At 53.3% G+C, this 11,437-nt stretch overlaps 3 protein-coding genes across 3 annotated transcripts; 2 read left to right on the top strand and 1 right to left on the bottom strand.

The window, feature by feature from the left end:
• Positions 1 to 2,581: 2,581 nt before the first annotated feature.
• On the top strand, positions 2,582 to 2,956 carry EsH8_VIII_000657 (uncharacterized protein; the record flags this gene model as incomplete). The annotated part of the gene is made up of 1 exon (XM_083269699.1): positions 2,582 to 2,956. One exon carries the CDS (start codon positions 2,582 to 2,584, stop codon positions 2,954 to 2,956), a length of 375 nt encoding a protein of 124 aa, XP_083129467.1.
• Positions 2,957 to 4,325: 1,369 nt separating this feature from the next.
• Positions 4,326 to 7,220, top strand: EsH8_VIII_000656 (component of IIS longevity pathway SMK-1-domain-containing protein; the record flags this gene model as incomplete). Its single annotated transcript, XM_083269698.1, has 6 exons — positions 4,326 to 4,445; positions 4,547 to 4,661; positions 4,716 to 4,800; positions 4,862 to 4,914; positions 4,974 to 6,287; positions 6,343 to 7,220. The coding sequence occupies 6 exons, from the start codon at positions 4,326 to 4,328 to the stop codon at positions 7,218 to 7,220; spliced, it is 2,565 nt and encodes an 854-aa protein (XP_083129466.1).
• Positions 7,221 to 8,205: 985 nt separating this feature from the next.
• EsH8_VIII_000655 (uncharacterized protein) lies at positions 8,206 to 11,409 on the bottom strand (the record flags this gene model as incomplete). The annotated part of the gene is made up of 1 exon (XM_083269697.1): positions 8,206 to 11,409. One exon carries the CDS (start codon positions 11,407 to 11,409, stop codon positions 8,206 to 8,208), a length of 3,204 nt encoding a protein of 1,067 aa, XP_083129465.1.
• Between the last annotated feature and the right edge of the window lie 28 nt (positions 11,410 to 11,437).

Genomic DNA, 11,437 nt, shown 5'->3' with positions numbered 1-11,437 from the left:
CGCCGCCAGATCCAAAATAACCTCGTCATGCAACCTACCGTCGCATCGCCGACGCCAGATCACTCTTTGCTTTTCCCTTATCTCTGGGATCCCTGCAGTATGCATGCAATGGCGCCTTTCAGGACCGGAAAATGCCACCGCCCGTGTCAGGCTCTTGCGACACTCGACGTTGGACCTGTCAACCAGCCCCAATATTCGGCTCTCTTGGCACTTCAGCCTCATGAATTCCCTTTGTAGTGTAAGGTTGTGAGGCTGGATACTCGTGAGCCTTGACGAGGGGGTTTCCTTTATTTCGTGGTAAGCCATGTTTGTGGCTGGCCAACGACTTGGCCCCATGAGGGATAACGTTCGTATCGGGCCAGTTGTGATAACTCATACCTTCAAAGAACCCAACCCCCCTCCCCTCTGACGGATTGCAAGACTAGACTTGGAGTGGATGGACTTGCCGTTATGCCGGGTACATGATTATGAGACCACAACTCCCACGCTGCCACGCACCAGTCGACCCCTCGAGGCCGTCCAAACCTGGCTAGCTACTCCTTCTCAGGGGGTGTCATCATTGATCGGCCATGCCCAGTTCAAGCCTAGACTTTTGACCATCCCCGATCAACACATGGGTGCCTATCAATGCCTGCGTCCATGATGGGACCCTGTCATGGTATACTGTTCCGTTTCACCCCCACCCCTCTCGCCATGCCTATTGCACACTACGAAAGACGTCGTCATGTACAATAGCGCCGAAGTAAAACACTGGAGCAATGTTTCGCTCGGAATCGCACCCGGCCGCCTGCTGCCATTGACACGCACGTTTCTGCGACATTGAGCGGCCGTATCGCCCGTGTATGCCAGCTCAATTGCGCCTGCAGCAGGTTTTGAGTGGGAAAACGAGGTACTATCGCAGTCTTACATGCATGTAAGTGCCAAACAGCACGAGCGAATGAAGGACCTCCCCTTAAAGAGACAAAGATAAGATACTGAGTCTAATGATCCTCGTCGACTCTCGTCACATTTCCATCCTCCCAAAAGGCCGGGGGGGGGGGGGAAACTTGTTTGCTCTGCACTGTCGGGATTGTTGAGCTGAGGCACGGTTCATGCCGTGCCAAACACCCTGGCTTTCGCCCCAACTGGAATTTTCTCCGTCGCCGCCTTGCAAGCAGCGTCCGGCCCGCCCGGGCTTCCATTCCCCCTGCTAGGGCCGCAATGGTGCTCCTAGACTCCGACGCCGGTCTGAATCCTTGCCTTGCCTTGGTCAATCTGCAGATAAACCCTGTTCGAAGGTGACGGTCAAATCTCACTGCCATTCATGGGTATGCCACAATCGCCTCATTAGGGTTGCTTACGCAGACGAACACAGCCATTTCTGGAAATCGATAGCTCGATACCTTCCAAGCGCCTGCCAACTGTTGTTTTCGGGCCCTTGTTGGCTTATCATGCAGCGCAGTGGTCTGCCATTGTTCTGCATTTCCATGCCTCGCCTTACACCCCTAGCTGTGGTCAAAGCATGCTCCCAATCCCACTTGGTCAAGGTAGATTCTAGGTCTTGATATGAGAGCTGTCAGATTCGGAAAGGTAATCCACATGAGGCTTGCGTATGCACCGTGGCCAAGGACGCTGATCCGGTAACATCGAAGGAGCTTAAATCGTGAAACTGCAGGTGGCAGTTGAAGTACCCACCAGTCGCCAATGCCTTCTTTGTTTCTCTCTCGCCACCGCACCATATCGATACTAGGTTCAAATATAGCAATACCGGTATATGTGACCAAACTCCAGTCGCAACCACAGGGATTCTTTCATCATTCAGCACGTGGCTATGGATTCGCTGACGCAGGCAACACCACTCAATTATACTTGTCTGTCTTCGAGGGCGTCGTCAGCCTGCTTTAGCTAGATGTTTAGAGGGGCCTAGATTTCGCCTCGTATCCGGCGTACTTCCGTCGTCTCATCAGACACATGCAAGCAGCAATTCTATATCTCCTAGATGCCTAGGCAGAGGCGGTAAACAACTGGCGCATGCTGTTTCTGTACTCCAGTGCCAGTTTATGAGATTGTTCCCAGCAAGGGCTCCTATTGCATTCAAGTCTGCAAAGGTTCCGATGTGCACTCGTTTGCCGCAGCTTCTTTGTCAATTAGGCTGCAGGGTGTCACAATCTAGAAGCACAGGTTGTATTATTTTTCATTGCCAGACGGGTGAATCACCTGACATCAATCGTTCGTCGTAGCAGGCATGACGCTCGATCTCATTGCTGGTCGCTTCACGTCAATCGTTGATGGTCGGAGCTGTTCCCGTTCTCAGAATTCGTTGGGTGAGTAGCACCGGCGTCTCGCCCGAGGAGGGCACTTGTGTGAAAGCCAACCAACCTGGAGCTGAGCGCACATAAGTTTTCCAGTTGGTTTTAAAGTTCTACTAGATTTGGTGTGGTCAAAACATATCGGCTGATCTTTCAAGAAGTTTCGGTAAGGCGACCTAAACTGTGGCGGGGAGATGGATGTGTCCCTGCTTCTGAATCAAACGTGGTAACGAGGATGCTGAAAGCGGGTATCGATAACCTGATATCGTGGGGATAGAGATTGGAATCCCTGCATGACCGTTAAAGTTTGGGTCCCAATCAAGAGCCCCGTGTTCCAGTGCCCCAGCGAGGTGGCTCGAGCTTGTGGGATGATCTGCACGGGAGTGACCAAGCAGAGCTGGGTCAATTTTAGATGCTTTGGGCGTCACCAGATTTCAAACGTGGCGATCAAGTGTCTATCCCGCATCCAGTTTCTCGAGAACAGCAAATCCCTTTCCTGCAATGGGCGTATACGGGTACAGTATTTAACGTGTTTGCCGAATGGAGTTGGCGACAGTGTCTGGCAGAATTACCGTCGCGCGTGGAACGGCGGCGGCACGTTTCCTCAACGGTTCCAAGACAGTGGCATAGCACGCGAGTCTTTCAAGGCTGGGATCTTGTTCAGCTAGCTGGAGGAGGAGGAATGCTGCCAGAACTTAGCAGCTAATTTATCTTCATTCCGGGGTATCTGGGATTGCTGAGTACCAATCGACAAGAAGATGGAGTGCGGGGAAGCAGAATCATCTCAGTATGCAGCTAAACCGCCGTGCTCCCCAAGTTCAAGCTGGGGTACTCGCCGGGTCCCACAAACGGTGTTTCATGGTATAAATAAGATCGAGAAAACAAAACTGAGGGATGACGAGGCTGAACTATGATTGACCTCAAGGCTGGCTAGGCTTAAGGTTAAGGTATGTCCAACGAGAAACCCGGCAACAAAAGACAAGGCACGCCAGTGGCCGCGCTCCTGCATGGACCCCAAGGTGTCTCTCCTCAGCTTCTGTTGGCTCAAGTCTGCAGTTTGGCAGTTGCTAGTGAGTGCCTTGGACACGAGCCGGCACTCGATGCTTTGTGCTAAGTCAGCAATTCTCCACCAGACGACAAAACTCAGACGAGCGCCTACCGAAAAGGGATAATTAGACGAGTAGCCGCAGGTTGACGCAAGCCTCCCTGGTGGGTTGTCGCGGGTGCAGGCAGAGTGGAAGGTGGTAGGTGCGTTGGACGCTGGCGGGGACCCACCTTTAGTTAAGGTGGTGCATTGCGGGTACCGAGCCAGACAGCGGCGAGTGGGAGTACGGTTGGGCGGGCGGCTGGCACTGGCTGCTGATTCCTGGGCAGATGGAACCTGGCCTGTGAATCACGCGCATTGCCAGCGGTCAGCGCAGATTCCGTCCCAGCCCAGCCCAGCCCAGTCCTAGTTCGCCTCCTCTGTCCGACCGACCGACCGACCGACCGAATACAGCCTCAAAGTTCTTCCATCTCATCATCATCCGCAACCCACGCAACCACAAAAATTGCGCCACGCCGCCGCAGTCGATCCGCCCCGGACTCCAGTTTCGCCGGCTTCCAACTTTGCAAGCGCGCTGTTCACCATTGCTGCTTGCACTCCGTTATCGCTGTCGCGTCAGCAGCAGCATCCTTCCTTCACCTTACGTTGCCTTGCGTCGCTCAAATCCCCGGCGCCCGCCAATCGCGCGACCCGACCGCCCCCTCCCATTTTGATGGCTCCCTGATCAACTCGTCCCTACGTCACCCGGCACATCTCGTTGCCACAAACCATCGACGACCGTATCTCAGACAGGCTCTTTTTCATTCTCGTCCCCGACCGACGTCTCTGTTGAGAGCCGCGCCCCATTCCAGGCGCGACCGACCTCTGGGAAAGTGGCGCTCACCATCCTCAGCCAGACCGACGCTGAGCTCTCTCTCCAACAACATCTCGACCTCGCACCCGATATCCTTAGCTACCCCCGTCTCACCACCGAGGGGGGCACCGAACCATTGATGATGGCACAACCCGTGCCTCATCATGCGACGGACAAGAAACGCGTCAAGGTCTACGAGCTGCGCAACAATGACTGGTTCGATCGCGGCACCGGCTTTTGCACCGCTGCTTTCATGCAGGTACGTGTCATCGTCGTCGTCGCGTGAGCGCGCGCGCGCGCCCCTCTCGCCGGCATTCCCAAATGCCAGGGTTGGATACTAACTTGGCTTTGCTCTATCAGACGGAAGACGGCCAACCCCGAGACCCTAGAGTCATTGTCGAATCCGAGGACCACCCCGATCGGCTTTTGCTAGAGACCAAGATTTGCAAGGAGGATGGCTTCCAGAAACAGCAAGGCAAGTCATATGCCGCCGCTATATATGGAGCAGACCGACTGACACGCAAGATAGAGACTCTAATTGTATGGACGGAACCCAGCAATGGCATCGACATGGCCCTTTCCTTCCAGGAGGCGGAAGGCTGTGCCCTTATCTGGTATGCGGCAAACCCCTATTTCATCTACCATTGCGTATCGCTGACCGCGGCTCCACGACAGGAAATTCGTCAATAGTGTGCAGCAGACTTTCCAGGGTGGAATGACCGGCGCAGGTAAGTCACGGGCGGCCGGGACGGTTCGGATGACCCAAACCTAACATTTTTGGACGTAGATGACAGCCTTTCCGACGATCTCGCCATGGAAATGCCCAGCACTATCAGCCTCCCTCCGGCAGAGATAGGCAATCTCCCGGAGGTGGAAACTAGCATGCGCATCATGAGTCAAACTGTCAATGGACGAGACGCTCTTGCTAAGTGCATCATGGGCGAGGACTACATCGGCAAGTTAATCCCATTGGTAGAGATGGCCGAGGACCTCGAGAGTCTCCCCGACCTACACCGACTGTGCAACATCATGAAGACCGTTATCCTCCTGAACGACACAGCCATAATCGAGCATGCAGTTTCTGACGAGTGCGTTCTGGGCGTCGTCGGCGCTCTCGAGTACGACCCAGACTTCCCGAGTCACAAGGCAAACCACCGTCACTGGCTCGATAACCAAGGAAGATATAAAGAGGTTGTTCCGATCGAGGACGACCAGATTCGAAGGAAGATCCATCAGACATATCGGCTCCAGTACTTGAAGGATGTCGTGCTGGCGCGGATACTCGACGACCCAACCTTCTCCGTCCTCAATTCTTTGATTTTTTTCAATCAAGTGGATATTGTCCAACATCTGCAAGGAAATGGGGGCTTCCTCAATGAGCTTTTCAGCATCTTCAAGCCTACTCAACCAGACCAGAGACGGAAGAAGGAGGCAGTCCTATTCATACAGCAATGCTGCGCCATTGCGAAAAACCTTCAACCTCCAGCACGCCAGACCCTGTACAACAACTTCATCAGCCATGGGCTGCTTCAGGTTATCAACTTTGGCCTGCGCCATCCTGATGTGAGCGTTCGAGTTGGCGCGACCGACGTTCTGGTCTCATTGATAGACCACGATCCGCATATGATTCGCGGCACCATCTACCGACAGCTTCACGACGGTCAACCTCCATTAACAGATTCCCTCATTGATTTGTTATTGGTTGAAGTCGATCTCGGCGTGAAGTCGCAAATTTCAGATGCGCTAAAGGTTCTTCTCGACCCAGGACCTCCAATCCAGGCACAAGAGGCATACGCCAAAGCCAACGGCGACTTTCCTGGCCGCCGTCAGCAAACAGCAGCTGATCCTCAGCACGAAATGTTCCTCGCCAACTTTTATTCAAGTTCGGCACAGCGACTCTTCAAACCGCTGATCGACCTTCAAGGTCGCACAGACATGAACTTTCCTGTGCAACAGGCCTCGATGTTCACATATCTCATTGAGATCCTGTGTTTCTTCATTCGGCAGCATGTGCACCGCAGCAAATTCTTCGTCCTTCAGCATGATCTTCTCCGACGAATTGCTCAGCTCTTTGCTTGTCCGGAGAAATACCTACGGCTGGGTAAGTCTACGCAATGCGTGTTTTTCCCCCCCAATTTGCTAACCGTCATTACCAGTGGCTATTCGCTTTTTCCGTCATTTGGCAGGCATGCAGGACAACTTCTACGATAAACACATCATGGAGCATGGCATTCTGGAGCCTCTTCTTAACATGGTCTTCCGATCGATGCCCCGGGACAATCTTCTCAGCTCTGCCTGTGTTGAGTTCTTCAGTTTCGTCAGCCAACAAGAGAGCAGAAAGGAGATGAACAAGTTCCTCGTTCAGAACTACCGAGAACGCCTGGTTGAGCTGAGTTACATGGATACCTTCCGGAACATCGTCGTCGTATACGACCAAACGCAAGGCCATACCATGGATTTCTACACAGAGTCAGAAGAAGATCATGCGAGACGAGTAGCCAACCCCAACACAAGGCTGGCGGAACATATTGCCGTCGACCAAGACCAAGAGGAATATTTCAACACATCAGACGACGAAGATGACCCTGAGAGCAGGGCTTTCGACAAGGCGCAGCCGACAAACGGCTCGGCTGCGTCAACACCAGCCTCAAAACCGCTGGTGGACTATCCCTCTGACGAAGAGGGAGATGAAAATGCGGACCCCGAAGTCTTGCCAACATCTGGTGAGAGGCAGGACGGAACAGACGTTGCTTCCGATTCCGGCAGTGAATCATCTTCAGTAGCGCCGCCAGAACGACTATCCGAGAAGAGGCGCCGCGAGGAAGACGACGACGACGAGCTTGGTAAATTGATGCAGAACAAACGCAGGAACAGCAGCTCTGCAGGTTCGAACGCATCTATGACGTCGAGCATGGTCAGGAGGAAAAAAAGCTTTGCTGATCGGTCAAATTCGGCGACGCCAAAAAAGATTGCCATCAGCATATCTCCGTCAGTGAAAACCGGCGGTTCGGCGAGGTCAGACGATGAATCCTAGGCGTTTTCTCCGGCATATACTGCGCGGTCGACTGCGGATATGATTGGTGATGACTGTTTCTACTATGCTTTTACCAAGGACGGGCGAGTTTCGGAAGCCGAGGCGTTATTATCACAGTTCACGAAACGGGAAATCGAGAAGAGTTGTCAGGACTAGCTAGAGAGTGAAGGAGAAGGGCTCGAGAGAGCCAGAGCTTGCCACGGGAAAAGAAGCTAGAGTTGGTTCCAAAGGCGGTCAAACGAGGGGAGTTGGCAAGTTGGCATGCAGAGTGACGCCAGCCGAGGGGGCCTCGAAGAGCGAGAAAAGGGAACAGATCCATCGTGGTAGGGGCCCCTGCGGGCTGGGATCACTAAGTAGCTACGTGTACCATATTTGTTGAAGTTGCTTCGCTTAGGCTTGCGGCCGGCGAGCCCGTTTCTACGAGGCTTTTCTTCGGACGCGTAGGTTCCCTCCCTCTCCTCCGAGCAAATACCAATTTGGATTGCACCATCTTGAGTTGTGCGCGCAATGCTGTAACTTCCCCATTGCCTCCTAGGCCAATGTTTCATGGACCCCACGACTATTGAGCCTGACCTCGCGGCAAACCATGGATGCCTTGACCCGGTCCCAAACGTTTGGCTTGGTCGCCTGCGCGCACACATGCAACCAAGAACCCCCTCCCTGCCTTGGCCCGTCGCCCTTTTGTTCCACAAGCTGCTAAGTCGGTCATCGCATCGCCTCGCCTCACCATATCTCCCCCTGGGCGTGAATTCAATGTGTTGTAGAGGTGGACGTGGAGCAGTCTCCGAGACAAGGTCCATGCTTATATAAACATTCTCATCGATATTAAAAAGGGTTTTTTTATTTTAAAATATGCGTTGTATGATCTATATCATTGTACATGTTCGCCGATAAGTTTTACATTTACATGTACACATATTTGTACACTCTCTCTGGTATGACTCTTATCATCTTCCGAGCTCGAGCTCGTCTTTTAAGCTCTGCCTTATCTGACAGTGGTTGAGCTCCATGACCACGCCCCTTTGGCTTGCTGGGACTCTCTCCACCTTCGCCCAGATTCGTTGGCGTCCTTAGACACATTGTTCTTCTTTGCAGTACCCATACCTGAGCGTCTGGCAGGCCTGGCTGGAGCAGGAGGCAGGTCGTCGTCGCCATCCTCCTCGCTCATCATGTCCCACGTCTCCTCCTCTCCAAAGGCAGCCGGCCCATGCTTTACAGCCTTGCCCGAGTGGCTCGGGTTACTGCTACCACTGGTGAGTACGTTTAGAAGCACCTCCCGTGCCTCGATCTTCTGATTGCGATTATCATCGCATACGGCTGTGCGTGTCTCATGGATGAGAGCCATCATCTCAAGGTCGGATTGCTTATACTCCTCGGACTTGGCGGCCTGTGAGCTCCTCTTCAGGTAGTTGAGCGCCCAGTGCAATACCCTCCGGCAGGCCTTCGAAGTTCGGTACTCGCGGTTTTTGAGCTCCACCAGCAGCCAGCGCACCTTGTCGTACTCGTGCCTTAAGATGTATGCAGTCAAGAGGTTTGTGAAGTTGTAAACGCTGTAGCATAGGTCGTTGCGGCCATTAAGCTCCGCCGCAACGATGCAGAACGTGATCATTTCCCTATAGTTGCGCAGTGCCAGGCAGACACGGGCCGCGCGGTGGAAGAGGAAGTCGTCAATATGGAGCCGTCTGCCTCTCAAGTCATCGAAGACAGCCTTAATATGTGCATAGGGCCGACCGCGACCGTCTTCGCGGTCCGATGCGGTCTGTTTGTGGGACTTCTCGATTTCGTCGAGCTGGGTAAGAACAAAAGGATACATGGCTTCGCTGATGTTGCAGCCTTCCGATTGTGCTTTGCTCAACAGTTGCCTCGCTTGCCTACTTTTGGAGCCTTCAAAATGGACGACGGCTTGAACGGCGAGCTTGAGACATCGACTTGTATACCCCATGCCGTTGTGTACAGCGCGCTTATATACGGCCAGCACGCGCTTCCAGTTGCCGAGCTGGGCTTCGAGTTTCATGCGATCAAACGCTGCCGCTTCGTTGGCAGGGCTCACCATGTAGGACGTCACCCGAACGCGCTTCAACCGATCGTTCGTGTTGGTTGTTGTGAGATCTTTGATGCAGTCGTCGATGTCAGGGAACGCGCCGTGGATTTCGGCAAGCTTCATGTCGCGATAGAGGTCCATGATCTGCTGATTGTCGTACTTCCAGTCCTTCTTGCAACTGGCAAACATAGCAGTCCAGAAACCGCCGTCCGTCGCATACCCAGCGTCTTTGCAGAACCTCAGCCACTGCCCCAAAGCTTTGGTGTCGCGACATTTTGCATGTCTATCGGCAACGAATGTAACCAAGTGGCGGTCAAGACTCAGTCCGAGTCCCATAATGTAAGTTTCCAGGAAAGATTCAACTTCGCCCCACGTATGGGTCTTTGCGTATACTTCCAGCGTTGCTACAAAAATGCGCTTGAAGTGTTCTCGGTTGTGGATAGACAGCGATTGCATCGGCTTCATCGCCTCGAAATCGGTACGAACCCCAGCCCAATCTCCCTGGTTAGCCTTCTGCAAGGCAAACTCGCCCAGAATTTCGACGTCCTCCCGAGCTTTGGGATAGGAGGAGAGAAATTTTTCGAAGTGGCGTTGTGCCTTGTCAACTTGGTTGGCCTCGAGACAGATTCGCATCATCCTGGATCGGATATCGTATGTGTTCTCGATTCCGTAGAAGTTGTTTTCCACCGCATCGTTGAATATTCTGAGCGTCGCTGCGAAGTTGCATGTTGAATTCCAATATGTCCATAACAGATCTCTCAGCCACATCCTTGGGAGATCCCAGCAATCACGCTCTCGGAGTTGATTGATTTTCTGGAGTACTTCGCGACACTCGTACCCCCTAGAAACGATGACAGATTTTACTACATCGGCACAAACTCGCTTTGAGTATTCAGAGGTTTGATCGAAGTTCGCGAATGTTCCGATGAAGGTATCGATGGCTAGGATGTGTTGCTGAAACTCCGCGAGCTGTAACATAAACCACACTGTGGTTCCAAGCTTGTCTTGATTCAGAGCGCAAACTCGGTGAAACACTTGCACAACATCGATTGAGCAATCTGCCTCAAGAGCACGCCTTATGAGTCTTTTGCCCACTCTGACGTATTCGGTTCTTAACATTGACTGTTCCGGCGGCCAAAGTTCCACGTCGGCATTGAATAACCTAGCCGCCGGATGCAGCCGGCCCGACACTTTTTTGACCTCTAGCCCACGTAGGTTCTCCTCGGATATCAAGGAGTTGATGACTTCGGGGAGGCGGTTTGCCAGAACGTTGCTTTCGTTAATTGGCCGGTGATTGACCACAACCTCCAGAATCTGCCCAGCAACCTCGAAAGAGCCTTCCTGCTGGCAAGCAGTCGCCAGAAGCGAAGACAAATCCGACATCCAGTCGGGTAATTCGTCCGATTTGGCAATGGAGTTGTACGCTCGATGGATAAGATTCAAGGCGGCGAGTGGGGTGTGCTGATTGAGCTGTTGCGATGTCGGTCCCAGCTGTGTTTCTTGCAATCCACCGAGTTCTCGAATGACATGAGGGTAATCTCTCGAGAAAGACTCCACTGCTATGGCGATAGCATTCCTGTTTGCTGTGTTCGCGCGACCCTCGGCCGACCTTAAAGCAACGCGTGCACTAGGCACGACTTGTATCGCGGAACCAGGTGGCGGAAATCTAGACCAAGAAGGATCATTGCTGTAGTGTTTCGCTGCGTCCGAGGCAGAGAGTCCGCGTCGTTCTGGTGGTGCTACGGCCTCTGACGAATTTGACGATGCGTTTCGCTCGCTTGTCGCTCTCGTTGGTCGTCGTGCATCGGGAGCGACATCGCTGGCGACATTATTTTCCAGGTGGGAGCTGTCGAATGCTAGCCTCCCACGTTCGTGAAAAGAGGCATGCCTCCGTGACCGGGCTGACCAGCTGATAAAGTTGGGATCGGTAGCAACCTCTTCCTGAAGAGCCTCGAGGGCGGCAACTCCGCTGGAGCTGTATCTCTTTAAAGATTTCAATCTCCTGCCATTCTCGACTGCAGTTCGCGCGAGCTTGATGCGCTGGCGACGCTCCTCTGCTAGTAAGACGAGAGAGCACGATGTTCCGAAAAGAAGGCCCCGAAGAGCGTGGATCGCAGCCTTCGAGGGGACAGGTGCGGGAGAAGACATTGTGCACGCTTGACAATGGCCATGGTCG

Source organism: Colletotrichum jinshuiense, chromosome 8, assembly GCF_051148585.1.
Source record: "Colletotrichum jinshuiense chromosome 8, complete sequence".
Taxonomy (NCBI): Eukaryota; Fungi; Ascomycota; class Sordariomycetes; order Glomerellales; family Glomerellaceae; genus Colletotrichum; species Colletotrichum jinshuiense.
The sequence above is the reverse complement of the archived record's forward strand: the minus strand, read 5'-3'. Positions and strand labels throughout refer to the sequence as shown.